This window comes from Ziziphus jujuba, chromosome 8, assembly GCF_031755915.1.
Source record: "Ziziphus jujuba cultivar Dongzao chromosome 8, ASM3175591v1".
Taxonomy (NCBI): Eukaryota; Viridiplantae; Streptophyta; class Magnoliopsida; order Rosales; family Rhamnaceae; genus Ziziphus; species Ziziphus jujuba.
This window is the reverse complement of record NC_083386.1, coordinates 5,907,956-5,924,748: the sequence shown is the minus strand read 5'-3', so window position 1 is coordinate 5,924,748 and position 16,793 is coordinate 5,907,956. Positions and strand designations below refer to the sequence as shown.

The 16,793-nt window shown below is 35.3% G+C and overlaps 1 protein-coding gene across 1 annotated transcript; it reads right to left on the bottom strand.

Moving 5' to 3' along the window:
• Positions 1-12,455: 12,455 nt before the first annotated feature.
• On the bottom strand, positions 12,456-15,745 carry LOC107412915 (uncharacterized). The gene is made up of 9 exons (XM_016020745.4): positions 15,611-15,745; positions 15,386-15,526; positions 14,834-14,879; positions 14,673-14,724; positions 13,832-13,927; positions 13,288-13,341; positions 13,151-13,216; positions 12,965-13,043; positions 12,456-12,898 (listed from the first exon to the last, which is right to left on the bottom strand). The coding sequence occupies exons 1-9, from the start codon at positions 15,671-15,673 to the stop codon at positions 12,821-12,823; spliced, it is 675 nt and encodes a 224-aa protein (XP_015876231.3). The 5' UTR covers positions 15,674-15,745; the 3' UTR covers positions 12,456-12,820.
• Between the last annotated feature and the right edge of the window lie 1,048 nt (positions 15,746-16,793).

Sequence of the window (16,793 nt, the reverse complement as noted above, 5' to 3'; positions counted from 1 at the left end):
AATTCTACGACTCACCGGTGCTCCTAGAACAAAATTCACAGACAGTCAAATAAATTAATATTTTATTCGGGTAAATAATACCCGGTACCCGGGGGGTCAAAACACAAACGATAACTAAAATTTACGAATTATATACCGAATCGAAGCTCGAGTGATGCTAATCACAGATCCGGTCTTAATTTCCGATGATCGTACCCGACGGGGTCGGAATTTTATCGGGAAGCTTTTCGGGTTTCGGCTCTGCAATTCTCCCAAACCGTCGCGAATTGGTGGAAACGGAAGTCGGATTTGGGTTCAGGAGGTCGAACACTGCAGACTGGAGCTGGCCGGAATTTTCGGGTACTTGCCGGAACAGTATTTTCCGGCGGGCCGCCACGTCACCGGCAACCGTCACCGGAACAGTATTTTCCGGCGGTGGCCGTTTGCTGTGCAATTTTGCAGATTTGTAGATCGTGAGGAGAGCAATCCAACGGGACCGACGGTGAGCAAAACGGAGGTCGGACGGCGGAGAAATCACCGTTTGAAGATTTTCGACCCCTCGCCGGAAAACGCTCCGATCCCGGCGCGTCGGTGGTCCGATGGCCGTGATTTTTGGTGGGTAGGCCGGACTTGAGGAGAGGATGATGGGTGTATGGCGCGTGTACTGTATATCGGCCGGAATAGTGCCGATTTGCGGTGGCCGGCGGTGGAGGGGGAAAAATCGCCGCCAAACTTCGGACGTCCGATCCGGGCGCGTCCGGCGGCCGTCGCCGTGAAACTTGGAGGTTTTGCCGGAAATGAGGTGGGCAAGCTTTCTGTCCGGTGCGTGTACAGTAACTCGGCCGGAACAGTGGCAAAATCCGGTGGCCGGCGGTGGCTCTCTCTCTCTCTCTTTCTCTCTCTTCTCTCTCTTTCTCTCTCTTCCCCGAGTGTTTTAACAAATAAAACCCCTGTGTGACACTGTTCATGCCACGTGGACCAATCAGAAACTGACATGTGGCGTTTCACTGTTCACCGACCCAAAAAAAATATTAAAATAATACGGTATCCGGTAAACTTCAAACGTCCATAACTTTTTAACCGGATGTCCGTTTTGAGCGTGCCGCTAGTCTGTGAACTCGTATCGACGAGCACTTCACAACCATACATGAGTCAAAGCTCAATTCCCCATAAACAAAAAGTCAACTCCGGCACCCCTTGGACAGTTTGGACCGCAACTTGTTTCGTCCATAACTTTCAAACCGTAGCTCCATTTTCGACGTGCTACCAGTCTACGAACTCGTGGCATCGTGCACTTCACCACGGTACCCTAGTCAACTCAAAATTCTCACCGAGTCAAAAAGTCAACTTTTGACCCCTTCGGTCAACGGTCAACCTCGGTCAACGTGCACGGATTCCGGTGCGATTCGGGACGGGGTGTTACAGTGCGTCTAAAAATAAACAATAACAACCAACCGTACCATTTTTCCAAAAACCACCGTGGGAAGTATACCAATTTTTCACAAAACACCATCCCACACATTTTTATTTAATAACCCGGTACAAAATAGCAATAATCAACAAACCAAAATTTCCTCGAAGTACGAGATGTAACCATAACAATACCACGGACATAATTTATAAAATTCAAACCAATATTTTTGTAAAATATTTAAACCAATTATGCCCAGAAAATCAATTTTAAAAACCACGTACAAATGCCACCAAAATACACCTTGCTCATGCATAATAAATAAATTAAATCACAATAAAACCATAATTAAATCACACCACATGAGCATAAATTTAAATATCAATTTAAATACCAATTAAATATAATAAATTACCCCAAAATAATTTTTGAAGGTGGGTCACTCACCTGGAGAGCGCAAATCAACTAAGATCCTCCTCGGGATCAACTCCACTACTCGCGCGTGCACCTAAACAACCACAGTGCACAAACCAAAAATATTAATATTTTATTTGGGTAATCCCCAAATGGGTACCCGGGGAGCGAACACCAAGCGACATCTAAAGGGTTACGAGTTATATACCGAATCGAAGCTCGCGTGATGAGGATCACGGATTCGGTCTTACTTTCCGGTGATCGAACCCGACGGGGTCGGAATCTCGCCGGAAAGCTTTTCGAGTTTCGGCTCCGCAATTCTCCCAAACCGTCGCGAATTGGCGGAAACGGAAGCCGGATTCAGATTCAGGAGGTCGAACACTGCGGACTGGAGCTGGTCGGAATTTCGGGTACTCGCCGGAACAGTACTTTCTGGCGAGCCGCCACGGTCACCGGCAACCGTCGCCGGCAGCGGCGCGTGCGGTGGCCGTTGGTCGTGAAATTTTGCAGACTTGTAGATCTTGAGGAGAGCAACCCAATGGAACCGGCGGTGAGCAAAACGGAGGTCGGACGGCGGAGAAATCACCGATTGAAGATTTCCGGCCCCTCGCCGGAAATTGCTCCGATCCCGGCGCGTCGGTGGTCCGATGGCCGTGATTTTTGGTGGGTCGGCCGGACTTGAGGAGAGGATCAAGACTAGCTGGCGCGTGTGGCCGGAAAATGGCCGGAAAAGGGTCGATTTGTGGTGGCCGGCGGTGGAGGGGTAAAACTCGCCGCTGAACTTCGGAGCTCCGATCCGGGCGCGTCCGGCGGCCGTTCGCCGTGAAATTTGGAGGTTTTGCCGGAAATGAGGAGGGCAACGTTGCTGGCCGGCGCGTGCACTGTAGATTGGCCGGAACAGTGGAAAACTCCGATGGCCGGCGGTCTCTCTCTCTCTCTCCTCTCTCTCTTTCTCTCTCTTCCCCGAGACTTTTAACAAATAAAAACCCCTGTGTGACACTGTTCATGCCACGTGGACCAATCAGAAGTTGACACATGGCTTTTTAACCGGATGTCCGTTTTGAGCGTGCCGCTAGTCTGTGAACTCGTATCGACAAGCACTTCACAACCATGCACGAGTCAAAGCTCAATTCCCCATAAACAAAAAGTCAACCCCGGCACCCCTTGGACAGTTTGGACCGCAACTTGTTTCGTCCATAACTTCCAAACCGTAGCTCCGTTTTCGACGTGCTACTAGTCTATGAACTCGTGGCATCGTGCACTTCGCCATGGTACCCTGGTCAACTCGAAATTCCCACCGAGTCAAAAAGTCAACTTTTGACCCCCTTCGGTCAACGGTCAACAGTCAACCTCGGTCAACATGCACGGATTCCGGTGCGATTTGGGACGGGGTGTTACAGTATGCCGGTTTCTTTCTATAACCTCCTGTCTAACGGTACCTTAGGACGCTGGGTACTGTTGGCGCCACTGGTATATAGTGAGTGCATCAAGTGATTTTCAGAACTGGGATTTTAAAATAAATATTTTGAAATTGTATTGGAATTAAGAATATAATTAATACTGTGTTTATTATTTATTTGAGTGAGGATTTTAAATTCATTTAATTTTTCCTTTACTTAATTATTCAATAAATTAATTTCTTTTTAATTATAAATTTGGAATGCTTGATTATTACTATTTTATTTGATATTTAGTTGAATAAATTGATTTCTTGGTTTTCGGGGATTATGAATAACAGATTTTGTGAAAAGGTTTTAAAAGGAGAACTTTTCCAACCGAGAGAATCGTAAGGGTTTTGAGAGAAATTATTATTTCTAATTAATTATTATTTATCTACTTAATTATCGTGGTATTATAATTGTACAGTAGATAGGGTCACTCACTGAGATGATTAGCATCTCATATTTTTAAATTCTGTTCCTCTAGGTACCAGGTTTTTCGGTATTCATCCGAAGCGGACTTGATCTTCATCGCTGTCTTAGTTCGAGAAGAACCTTTGCCTTCTTATATTGCAGTTGTAATACTTCTTTCACTCTTGTTGTATTCTATACTAAGTAGTACCTCATAAAGCTCTGTATACTGTCTCGGACATTTATGTATTATTTATGCACTGAGTTACTGTTAGTCTTTTGGAGTGCTGCAAATTTGTGGAATCAACTTGTAGTAATGTGGGAGGAATAGGGGGATGTTTATAGAAGTGTGTTTTCAGTACAGGAAATTTTTGGTTAGTCCTACCCTTAGGGGAGGTGCTGCCGGATTTTTCATTGGAAGGTTCGGTGGTATTTCCCTGGGATCAGGACTTGTCTAGGGTTCCGGGGAGGAATTCTGGACAGGTCCTGACAACACTCTTTTCGAACTTCCTCTGCTTGAGAAATTGACTCTGAGACATTGTTATGGTCTGCAACAGTTCAACATCGATAGTGAGAGCCTAAATACTGTCAATGAGTTCCTTCTTTCTATATGTCCCTCCAATTGCTTTCCGGAGTCACTAAATAATATTGCAAAATTTGATAATTCTTTGACTCTACTTACCTTGGAAGGTATAAATTTGAATGCAAATTCTTATACCATCTTTCCCTCTTTAAAAATTCTGCATTTGACTAATGTGACTTTTCTAGGTGGGATAAAGTTTCCTATTTGCTGTCCTTCTTTAACAACTTTGTCTTTGAAATCTATGTGTTTGGAATCAAAAAACATACAAAATCTAATTTCTGGTTGCCCTCTTATTCAGGATTTGCAATTTACTGGAAATAGGTTTTTGTCTGGCGTAGATCTTACTGTTTGTAAACAACTTAGAAGTCTTTCATTAGTTAATGAGAATGTTAGTGATAAACGGTTGGAGTACATTGTTTTCGAACTTCCTCTGCTAGAGAAATTGACTCTGAGACATTGTTATGGTCTGCAGCAGTTCAACATCTATAGTGAGAGCCTCAAATCCTTCTGCTGTATTCATCATTTTAGGTATGGGATATCGGCAACACTTTGTACACCGAATTTAGTCTACTTTCAATATGAAGGTAATGGGAACTCAGTTTTTCGTAAGATCGGTCTCAAGCCATTAGAAACAAGTGTGAAGCTTCATACTTCTTGAAACTTTCAAGTTTATGATCAATATTCATGGTATTCCGCTGGGGAATGATTTACATTGGTATGCACCTTCTCTGGAGACTCTTGAAATAAATTAAAGCTAAAATCTTTTGTTTTGTATTTTAACATTACTCAAGTAATACTCTTGCTATGGGCTATTGCTTTATACAGTTTTACTTTTCACTACAAATTTGCTTCCCTTATTTGTAACGTAATATCTTTTGTTTTTATATTTTAGTCAACAAGTTTGAACTTGGAAAAAAAGTGTAGAAGTTTTTCCAGTCTTTTTGGAATCTATACAATACAATAGGAATTCCATAAAAGAAGCCAATGTCGCACCCAAGATTTTCTCTGCTCCTTTTGCTCAATGAAGACAAACAAAAACTCAGATTTATGCCTAAAGCAAATTTAAATCTGACAGTGAACCATGACAATCCTCTGTCAAAAAAATGCGCAAGCATAAGGTTACTCCATGAGAGGCATTTTATATCTTTCTTGACTACATCTTAACAATGTAAGTACTCAATAATTATTGTGGCATCTTCATCTTCTTTAACTCCTCTTAAGTTGGAAGGTATGAGGCTGAAGCTTTGTAAGCCAAATTTACATCATATTATCATCTTTCTCCCTTTAAAAACTCTTGTCTTTGACTTTTGTCTGGTTTGCTGGTGGAACAAAATTTTCTATTATTAGCTTTCCCTCTTTAACAAATTTGTCTCTGAAATATAACATTTTTTTGTGCAAGCTATGTCTTTATCTGGTTTAAATCTTTTAATGTTTGCAGAGCACTTAGAAATCTTTAATTGGATTTGTTGGCAGTGGCTTATTAGACCAATTTATTGGAAAACCTTTTTCTGGGATTCCTATTTTAACATTGATAGAGGGAAGAGGATTCCTTGCATTGGTAGACTCTGTAAGATTGAAAAATCTTTTATCTATTCTACAACTTTTTTTTCTTCTTCTTCTTCTTTTAATTACAAATTAATTAGTATTAAATAGTTATTGTGGTACAAATTTTTTTCCTCTTATTTCTAACACTATTAACAGCTTCTGTTTTATTTTTATATACATTATTAGTATTAAAAATAAAATGCCAAAACAGAGTACAGTTTGAGCAGAGTATATGTATATAATGTAGAGAGACAAAATGATCCAGTTTATTTATTCGGGGGTTTTCACATTATTCCATTACAACCAAAGACTACATATGATAAATAATTATCTTTAATTGTGTGAATGATCAATTTGCGCCAGAGGAACTTTTGTTTTAATATCTTTAAATCTCAAATTTTTGGTCCCATTCTTCAAACGGTAAGCTTTGTGCTGCTATATAGTATCCCTTTCAAATTTTTGATCTCTAAGGCCTTTTTCTTTTTTCTTTTTTGGTTAATTATACTTTATACTCTCTTGTTTGGGGCATCGCCGAATTTGTGCTGCTATATAGTATCCCTTTCAAATTTTCGATCTCTAAGGCCTTTTTCTTTTTTCTTTTTCGGTTAATTATACTTTATACTCTCTTGTTTGGGGCATCGACGAATTAGATAATTACCATATATATATATATATATGTACATAAATAATGCTATTGGGTTTTGTTTCTTAATACAAATAGTGTTTCCCTCTCCCAAACAATCAGGCATTGTAACTACATGACCTCAGCTTAAAAAATATCCTCACCTAAGCACCATTTTAGATATATATATATATATATATATATATACGGAAATTCTATTGTGAGGACGGTCCGCATGAGAATCGCAGTATTAGTGACGATTTTTCATAGTATTAACGACGGTTTTTTAGAAAATCATCACCAATACTATGAAAAACCGTCACCAATACTGTGGTCCGCATGAAGACCGTCCGTACCATAGACGGACTGTATGTATATAATACTATATATATATATATATTACTGTACTTTTCAGTTTCTAATCACTAAAACACGGAGGCATTATGGCAAAAGCAAAAGCAAAAGCAAAAGCAAAGGCAAAGGCAATGACAATGGCTGGTATGAGGAAGAAGATGAAGACAGGATATCAGAATTACCAGATCATCTCTTACCACCTCTTATCATGCATGCCTCCATTGATCTTGCGGTTCGAACAGGCTGCATCCTCTCCAAAAGTTGGAGGTATATGTGGGTCAACATTCCTGTTTTAAATTTCCAAAATTTGAAGCTTTTAGAGATGTATTTGAACAACAAAAAGTTACCTTCTTAACCAAGAGATAATATTTTTATTAGATTTAGCCTTTTTGCATATAATTATATTCATAGAGGGTATAATAGAAGATTTATTCAATTAATTCCTTCAAACAAATATTGTCAACGAGTTCCGTCTTTCTATAAGTCCCTCGTACTGCTGAATAATTGCAATATCTAACTCCCTGACTCTCCTTAGCTTGGAAGCTGTAAACTTGAAGCCGAATTCTTATACCATCTTTCCCTATTGAAAAACTCGTATTTGACTAATGTACTTTTACTAGGTGGAACAAAGTTTCCTATTAGCTCTCCTTCTTTAACAACCTTGTCTTTGAAAAATATGGGCTCAGAAGAAAAATCCCTTATAAATATAATTTATGGTTGCCCTCTTATCGAGGATTTGCAGTTTTCTGAAACTCATACTTTTTTGCCTGGTTCAGGTCTTACTGTTTGTAAACAACTTCGAAGTCTCATATTAGTTGATAAGTAAGTTACTGATCAATGGTTGGAAGACCTTAACTTCCTCTACTGGAGAAATAGACTCTTAAGGCAATGTGAGGGTCTGAAACAGTTCAACATACATGGTCGGAGCCTAAAATCTTTCTGTTATATTCATCTTTTTTGTGATGTAGATGCAGAATTTTTTACACCAAATTTAGTCTACTTTGGATATGAAGGGAAAGTGAATCCGATTTTTTGGATAAACTCTCTAAACCTGCTAGAAGGGAGTGTGAAGCTTGTTCCTTCTTACTATCGAGATTACAACCGATCATGGTATTTTAATCTGTTAACACTGCTATCGAATCTTAATCATTCGAATACATTGTGGTTGGATGCTCCTTCGAGAGAGGTATATGTACATCTACATGCTACATTTACTTGTTAATTATCATTTTTTTGTGTTTGTTTGTTAATCTTAATAATGTTTTATCTTACTAATATTATATGTGGTGTTTGTATCAGGCTCTGCTTATTCCAAAAGCTTCATTACCACTGCTTTATCATGTTAAGCTACTAAAAATGAAGATACAGAAGTCATGTGAGAAACATAGAAAACAGAGTGGAGCTTTGCTGAGGAATGCTTTACGTTGGTGTGCACCGTGTTTGGAGACCCTTCGAATACATTACTAGTAAATTAGAAGTTTACTGTAAGATTTAGAAAATTCTTTTATTTTGTATTTTAACACTACTCAACTGACTAGAGGCTATTGCTTTCTACAGTCTTTTATCTTTTTTCTTGCAATTACAAAGACAATTATTTCAATTAGTAAAAAGGTTCTTCTCTTATTTCTAACATAATAATTCAATTAGTACGCTGAGGTTGTTTCTTCCCCCTAATAAGGTATGTTATATGTATCTTGTATATCTTCCCTCCAATAGGATATAATATAAAATTATACTACTTATAATTAATTTAGTAGATAATATTAAAAGATAGTTTTTATTATATTGTTATATCTATTTGCATATATATATATATATATATATATATATATATATATATATATATACGGAAATTTTATGGTGAGGACGATCCGCATAAGGACCGCAGTATTAGTGATGATTTTTCATAGTATTAACGACGGTTTCTTAGAAAATTATCACCAATACTATGAAAAACTGTCACCAATACTGTGGTCCGTACCATAGACAGACTGTATATATATATATATATATATTTATCTTTTATTGTTTACAAAAGATGATAATATGTATATTTTTTGTTCTTACAAATTGTTACACAGGATCTAATTGTTCCAAAAAATGTAAGGAAATTCTGTCGTTGACCTTTACCTCATCTTAAGCATATGAAAGTCAGGAAGATGTGATTCATATTACTTTGTGCCATCCACAAATGATGATTTTTGGATACCGTCAGAATAATCAAGTGCTGCTTTGCTGTGGTGGCACCTTCTGCTGAGACTCTTGAAATAGAATTTTATCTATTTCACAGCATTTTTTGGCACTAATTATTTTACAACCTTGGGATTTGACATTTGAAATGATTATCAGTTAATGTATGGTTCAGATTAATTTATCTGTTAGTTACATTCTGTTTGTAAAGAGAATATAGGAATTAGTATAGTAAATGAGGAAGTTACTGACCAATGGTTTGTTGGTATTTTAATCTTTGTGTCTGCTATATTATACTTCATGGATCGAGCTCTATACACCTGTCCATATGCATGGTTTGTTAAGTTCTGTCACTGAAACAAATATCTTGGAGGTGTTGGGTCTTTATATCAAATTTTCATGTAATAAGTACAAGTGATATGCCAAACCTATTATGTATTATTAGTTTTTAAAAGGAGACCTTTTATGTATTATTCGTATTAACAATAAAATGCCAAAACAGAGTCCAGTCTGAGCAGGGTACAATTTATATAATATACAGAGACAAAATATAATCCAGTTCTGTTTATTTGTGGTTTTTAACATTATTCTGTTCCAACCGGAGACTGTGTATGATAATCAAATAGGAAATAGAAATTGTAATCCCAACAAGAAATATAATCGATGTTATATATAAATGCATATATATTACACTGACTAGCCCGTTTCTAATAGCCACCAAACACAAAGGCAATGACAATGGCAAAAGAAGATGAGAAAAAACACAACGGCAATGGCGGCGGATCATAAAGAAGAAGAAGAAGAAGAAAAAGACAAAATATCAGAATTACCAGATTGTCTGCTACAACATATTCCACTTATTCTTGCACTCAATTGAACTAGTTTTTCAAACAACTCTGTGGCCTAACATTCCGGTCTTAAAATTTCCAAATTTCAATCATTTAGTGACGTGTTTTAACACCCAAAATTCAGTAGTAGCTAATTCACATAGCAAAGGCAGTAGTATTGTTTGCCTTATTAAACTTTGTTATGTATAATTTTGATCATAATAATGATCATGTAGAAGGTCTTTTAAATTCTTTCCTCGAAACAAATACCTTGAATGTGTTAGATTTACTGTCAATAACTTCTACATCTTAACAAAGTCAGCACTCGGTAATGTTGCATCTTCATCTTCCTTAACTCTCTTTAGGTTGATAGGTGTATTTTTTGGAGCCTTGTGAGCCAAATTTTAACAATATAACAATCTTTCTCTTTTTTAAAAACTGTCTTTGAATAAAGTCTATACCTATTACGAAAGATTGGGACAGATTTTCCAATTAGCTTTCCTTCTTTAACAACTTTGTCTTTGATAGATATGTTGGATTTGGAAGAGGAAATATTTCAAAATGTAATTTCTCAATGCCCTATTCTTTAGAATCTACGTTTTTGTTCGACTAGTTGTTTATGTGCTGGCAATTTTGATCCTAGTGTTTGTATACAACTTAAAAATCTTTATTTGGATTTCATGAAATTGAGTGACAAATTGTTAACAATGAGAACTTAGAATGTACAAGGAAAGAAGAAAAAGTAGATAAGTGTTTTCCAGTTTCATTTTTTCTTTTCTTTTTTTTTTTTTTTTTTTTGGTTTTTGGGAAATCTAATTTAATATCATATACTGAAAATAAAATAGATAATAAGCTGAAGTATTAGAATGATCAATAGTTTTCGACAAATAGGAAAAAAAAATTTCACCGAACGTTATTGCCAATTAGAATGTACCACATGAAAACAGAATAACTAGTAGTTTATTTATTCATATAAGTTCCCTTTTTTTGTAATTTAGGACTAATTATAACCAATTAAAAAAAAAATATATATATATATATATAACATGTTACTTGCAACCAAAGTTTTATCTTTTTGACTTTTTATTTGCTTGCCACCAAGTTTTATCTTTTTCTTTTTATTTTTTATTTTTTATTTTTTAAATCATTACCGTGGCTTCGATTTCCCTTTTTCATTAATTTTTTATAAAAGACTGATAATTACCTTCCTAATGCAAATACATATATATTTCACACTCCTAAACTATTAAGAACGTACTATATCAGTTTCTAATCACAGAACACCAGCATTATGGCAATGGCTGGTGATGGAAAAGAAAAAGAAGACAGAATATCAGAATTACCAGACCATCTTCTAAATCATATCCTCTCATTCTTGCCCTCATTCGAAGATGCTGTTAGAACAAGCTGCCTCTCGAAACGCTGGAGAAATTTGTGGGTTAACATTCCAATCTCAAATTTCCAAAACTTAAATGATTTCGAGATGTATTTGAACAACCAAAGGTTAACTTAATTCTTTCCTTCAAACAAATACTGTCAAAGTGTTCCATCTTTCTATCTGTCCCTCCTACTCTTTACCAGAATCAGTACTAAATAATGCAAAATCTAATTCCTTAACCATCCTTAGCTTGGAAGGTATAAACTTGAACCCAAAATTTCATACCGTCTTTCCCTCTTTGGAAATACTGTATTTGAATAGGATAGTTTTTCAAGGTAGGAAAGAGTTCCCTATTAGCTCTCCTTCTTTAAAAAAAAAAATTGTCTTTAAAAAATTTGGATTTGAAAGAGATCACACTACAGAATCTAATCTGTAGTTGCCCTCTTATTGAGAATTTGCAATTTTCTGGAATTACCTCTTTGTCTGGTTTAGACCTTAGTTTTTTTAGACAAGTCTTTTATTGGCTAATGAGAAAGTTAATGAAAAATGGTTGGAACACCTTGTTTTACAACTTACTCTACTTGAGAAATTGACTCTGAGACACTGTGACGGTCTGATAAAGTTCAACATCTATAGTCAGAGCCTAAAAACTTTCCACCGTGTTCAACATTTTTCTGGTACTGTGGCAAAATTTCGTACACCAAATTTAGACTATTTTGGATATGAAGGCATAGTGACTCCTGGAAAATTTCAAGTATATAATCAGTCATGGTATTTTGCTCTGTTAACACTGCTATCCAATCTTAATTGCAGGAACGCATTGAGGATCAATGCTCCGTCTGGAAAGGTACATTCTTATATATATGTATATATATGCGCAACAATTATTTGTTAATTATTTTTCTACCTGTAAAATTTTTTGTATATATATGTGTAACATTTATTTGTTAATTATTTTTCTGCACATAAAAGTTTTCTTAATAATATTATGTTTTGTGTTTTTATCAGGCTCTACTTATTCCAGTAACCTCAAAACCATTGTTCGGTGTTAAGCATCTAAGAGTGAAGATAAAGAAGGCGCACGATAAACATAAAGAATTGAGCACGGCTTTTCTGAGGAATGCTTTACTTTGGTGTGCACCTTCTCTGGAGACTCTTAAAATAAATTACTACTAATTTAGTAGTTTACTGTAAGATTTTGAAAATCTTGAGTTCTGTATTTTCACATTACTCAAGTAATACTCTTACTATAGGCTATTGCTTTCTACAGTTTTTTTTTATTTTTATTTTTGGCAATCGCAATTATGAAATAATTATTTCACAACATATTTTCTTCTCTTATTTGTAACATAATAGTTTCTGCTTCTATATTTTATATAACAAATTTGAACTTGGAATGGATGAGGAAAAAAGGAAAAAGTGTAAAAGTTTTTTCCAGTCTTTTTGGAATCTGTATAATATAATTGACCTGAAAAAGAAAAATTGATAATAATAATAATAGACTGAAGTAACAAATCTTACAAAACCTGCAATTTGCAGCAAGTGGAGAAGACTGAAGAACTGGTTGCGGCACCAACTCTTGGTGGAAATTCCATAAAAGAAGCCAAAGTCACAAGTACGATTTTCTCTACTCCTTTTGCTCAATGAGAACAAACAAAACCACATATTTATGCCCAAAGCAATGTCATGACAAGAAATAGCATGATTGCCAGTCCAAAACAGAACGCAACAATTGCTGTGAAAGCCTGGAAATGTTAAAAGGCATTGAGAATCTTCAATTTAAGAGAATCTGATGAATTTAATTATATTACCTGACCCTGAGACTCAAATTTAAATCTGATAGTGAACCATGACAATCCTCTGTCTACAAAAGGCGCAAGCGCAAGGGCCCTGAAGGGGGTAAGAGTGGGGATGAGAGAGAGGGTACACTTTATTTGAAGAACCAACCAGATTCCGGTGAATAAAAACATAAAATTTCTTAATTTATAGTAGCTCACCCTCCAGCTCTTATAAGTTTGGTTACTTGGCTTCCAGCCCACACCATGGCCATTAGTTTAAGAAATCTGGAAGATTGCCAAAATGTTATTACCATTAAACATCAGCAATATTCAAATATGAATTCCTTTAGTCTTACCTTTCAACAGCAGCAAGGTAACCCATCTTCCCAGGTGCTGGTGCAACATAAAACCTAAAAGTGAAGCAATCAAAAGTTTTGGTATATAAAAATATTTTACATGCCTAAAGAACAACTCCATGGGGAACTGCTTGCAGGGGAAAAAAACGCTGCCAAGGTATTAATGTTGTCAGCTGATGGACCTAAGAGACAAGTATGAGTATAATAAACAGCGATAAAACTTTTCAACTACCTATATAAATGTGGTAACAATGGCATTGAACTAGTAAATAGGAGGCTCAACATCATATTACAATATGTTAAAAGTCAAAAAAGAATATTTCTATAAATATTGTTATGAATCTATACAAGTAACAGATAGAAAATTCAAACATCTTGAATAAGCATTTAAAGCTCTGGGGAATTTTCAATAGTGTAAATACAAGAAGCTGTAACTCGATCTAATGATTGTCCAATGGAAAAACATGGGAGTTCAGAGGTCGGTAATATTCCGAAGGTTTATTGTACATACCAAAGATGAAATATTAGATACTAAATCACTTACCACACCAAGAGAAAGGTTGTAAGATAGTAGATGGTATTCAGTAGTCCATATGATAGTATTCCAGCAGTTCCATATCTCTTTAACTTCTTCAACATCCTGACAAGTTAATTAAAGATCAACACCATCCACCTATGAGGACACATGTAATTTAACCCCCAAAAGAAAAAGAAAAGAAAAAATGAAAGCCCTCATGAAACAAAAGGAACCAAGGAGAATGGATTCCTTGCTCGCATATACCTGCAGAGTTCCATTTTAAACAGATTATATAATTAACTACATAACTGAAAAAGCCTATCCATGTTCTCAATTTTCCAAAAGTCCTGTTGTACCAACTACATCACAAGAGTACAAAAAAGATATATGTCTTCCGTATGCCCAACTTAGCAAGCACATCTAGGATGCCAGATTTTATTGTTTGTTTTATCTAAGCGTATTCAGATGTAATCAATAAGAACAGAATCTAAAATAAGCCAACTCTCGACATAGCATTCAGATAATCTAACCCTCCACTACCTTGCCCAGCACAACTTCTAAGTTCTAACCTGCTTCCCAATACGGCCAACACCATAGCAATATACCATATTAAATGAAGTGTAGCTTCTAACATTCTCGAATTTAGTTTATACCTATGCTCTCTATTTGTGTAATTTAGCCCTTAACTAATAATTTTCCCAAGTTGCAATTACAATGATAATGGGTCAAGTATATTTAAAGATCAGAGACAAAGGGTGAGCAAGAGTACAAACTCAGTCTCATCAACTAACAAAAGTCATTAGCCCCTAATGTTGACTGATAAAGAAAGTAGTAAGTACTCTTTGGATATGAAGCAAGTAGTAAGTACTCGTTGGATGTGAGAGATGCTCCTTGACCACTATTATTCTTTCCCAGTGTACCTAAAACAAAACCGCAGAATTAATTTTAGGAAATTGTAAGTTTTTATACTGAGATATGATGAATGAAAAACAATCTTTCTAGTGAATTTTGTTAGCACTGCTTTGATACCTTCATCTTCAGTGGAGCAGCTTTTAGCATCTGAGGAGCCATATGCCTAACCTCACACCAAAAAAGCAGGAAACAAGGGACGAAATTTTCAAAATGTTGATTTCAACAAAAAACAAATTAAAGCAAGTAAAATGATCATCAATATTCAAAATGATGATTTCAACAGGAGTTAAATATAAGCACAGTTCCATTTGAAGACCTATAGTCTATTTTTCAAACTCTTTGCTGAGAATAAGCTTGCTTTTGCAATTGGCAACATACTTCTTTTTCCTCTATGACAAATAGAAGCATAAGTAATATCAAATATATCTAAAAAAACAAGGAAGCATGAACATTCAAACATCAATTACAGGACACATTTCACATGTAACATGAAATTGACAAACTTTCAGGCCATAAAAGTAGGTTCAAAGCCAATAGAAAATAAAGAGAAAAAAAAAAATGTACTTTCTCAAATTGCAAAGAAATTACAGCAAGTGGCAAACACGGCATTGAAATGGTTGTCGTTTTTTGAGGTGCCGAGAAATTGAGAATGTAGCAACAAGAACTTACATCAGTGTCGTTGCCATTGTTGACTGAGCAGAGTTTCGGGAATTGGGTCCTGTTCAGTACTGAAGAATGGTGAAGTTTCCGTGACCAAAAGCGCGCGCAAACGCCATTAACGTTCAGATAGGAGAAGTTTCTGCGACCCACCTAAAACCCACCACCAAAAACAAATGAAAAATAAAGAAAAAGGAAAGCTTGCAAGAGATAAATGAAAGGTTTGGAAGCCTTTACCAGATGGAACGAAGACGATGCAGAAGAAGAAGGGACGCTCACGAGCTTCAGATGGAGCGCCATTTTTACGAATTTACCAATGCCCCTATATGCAGATTTCTCAGCCCTTTTATCACAAAATATATATATATATATATTATATATGTTTTTTTTTTTTACATTTTTCTTGCGAAATTACTGTCAATTTTTACTCTTTTTAATTTCTTTTTTTTTAAGGTCCCAGTAAACTCTCATCAAGTTCTCCCCCAAAAACTAATTCTTCTTCACCAAAGTAAAATAATATTTCATACTCATAATTATTATTGCGGGCAAGACTATTTAATTTAAGTTTTCTACCTTTTATATTCCCCTTTTGTTTTTCAATTTGATCAGCCTCATTCTCTTATGTATAAAACCGTTATTTAATGGACAAAATTTATCTGTTAAAATCTTTACTATATAAATATTGTGCAAAATGTTGCTAAACAAGGATAAGTTTTTATTTTTTATTTTCCATAAATGTTTGTTAAATTTATCAAATGTACAATTAAGATCTGGGTAAGTTTATATCAAAAATAAAAAATAAAAAAGGCATGGGTAATTCTTCTTTCTTTCTTTCTTATTTTTTTCCCCCCCTCTTTTGAGAAAACATGGGTAAGTTAGTTGAAAGTTTTATGTTGTTAGCTGAGGCTAACTTGAATCAAGTTAAAATGCGAGGATATTACCCCCCAAAAAATAAAAAATAAAAAGAGTTAAAATTCGAGGAGCTAAATTAAGACGCAACTAGAATAGGTATTGGCTAAATTTTAACTTTAAAAAATGGGTTTTAAAAAATGGGTTATATATATATATATATATCCATCTATCCTTAAGTATATGTCTGTATATATTTATATATATCCATCTATCCTTAGTCTTTCGTGTTTTAGTCCTTGATTTTTTTTTGTTTAGGGCACTTCAGTTTCTTAAAATTCAGTTTTTTAAAATTCAGTTTTTATTCACTGTTTGATTTTTAAATTTTTTATCTATTTTTTAACAAATTTTAAAACATGCTGTACATTTATCGGAATAATTAAACTATAAAATTAGACAATTCCCACAAAATTTTTGCATGTTGTGTTAAATATAAATATATATATATATATATATAATAGTTTAAAAATTAAAATGTATCAAAAAGTGAAGTTTAATGATGAAAAATGGT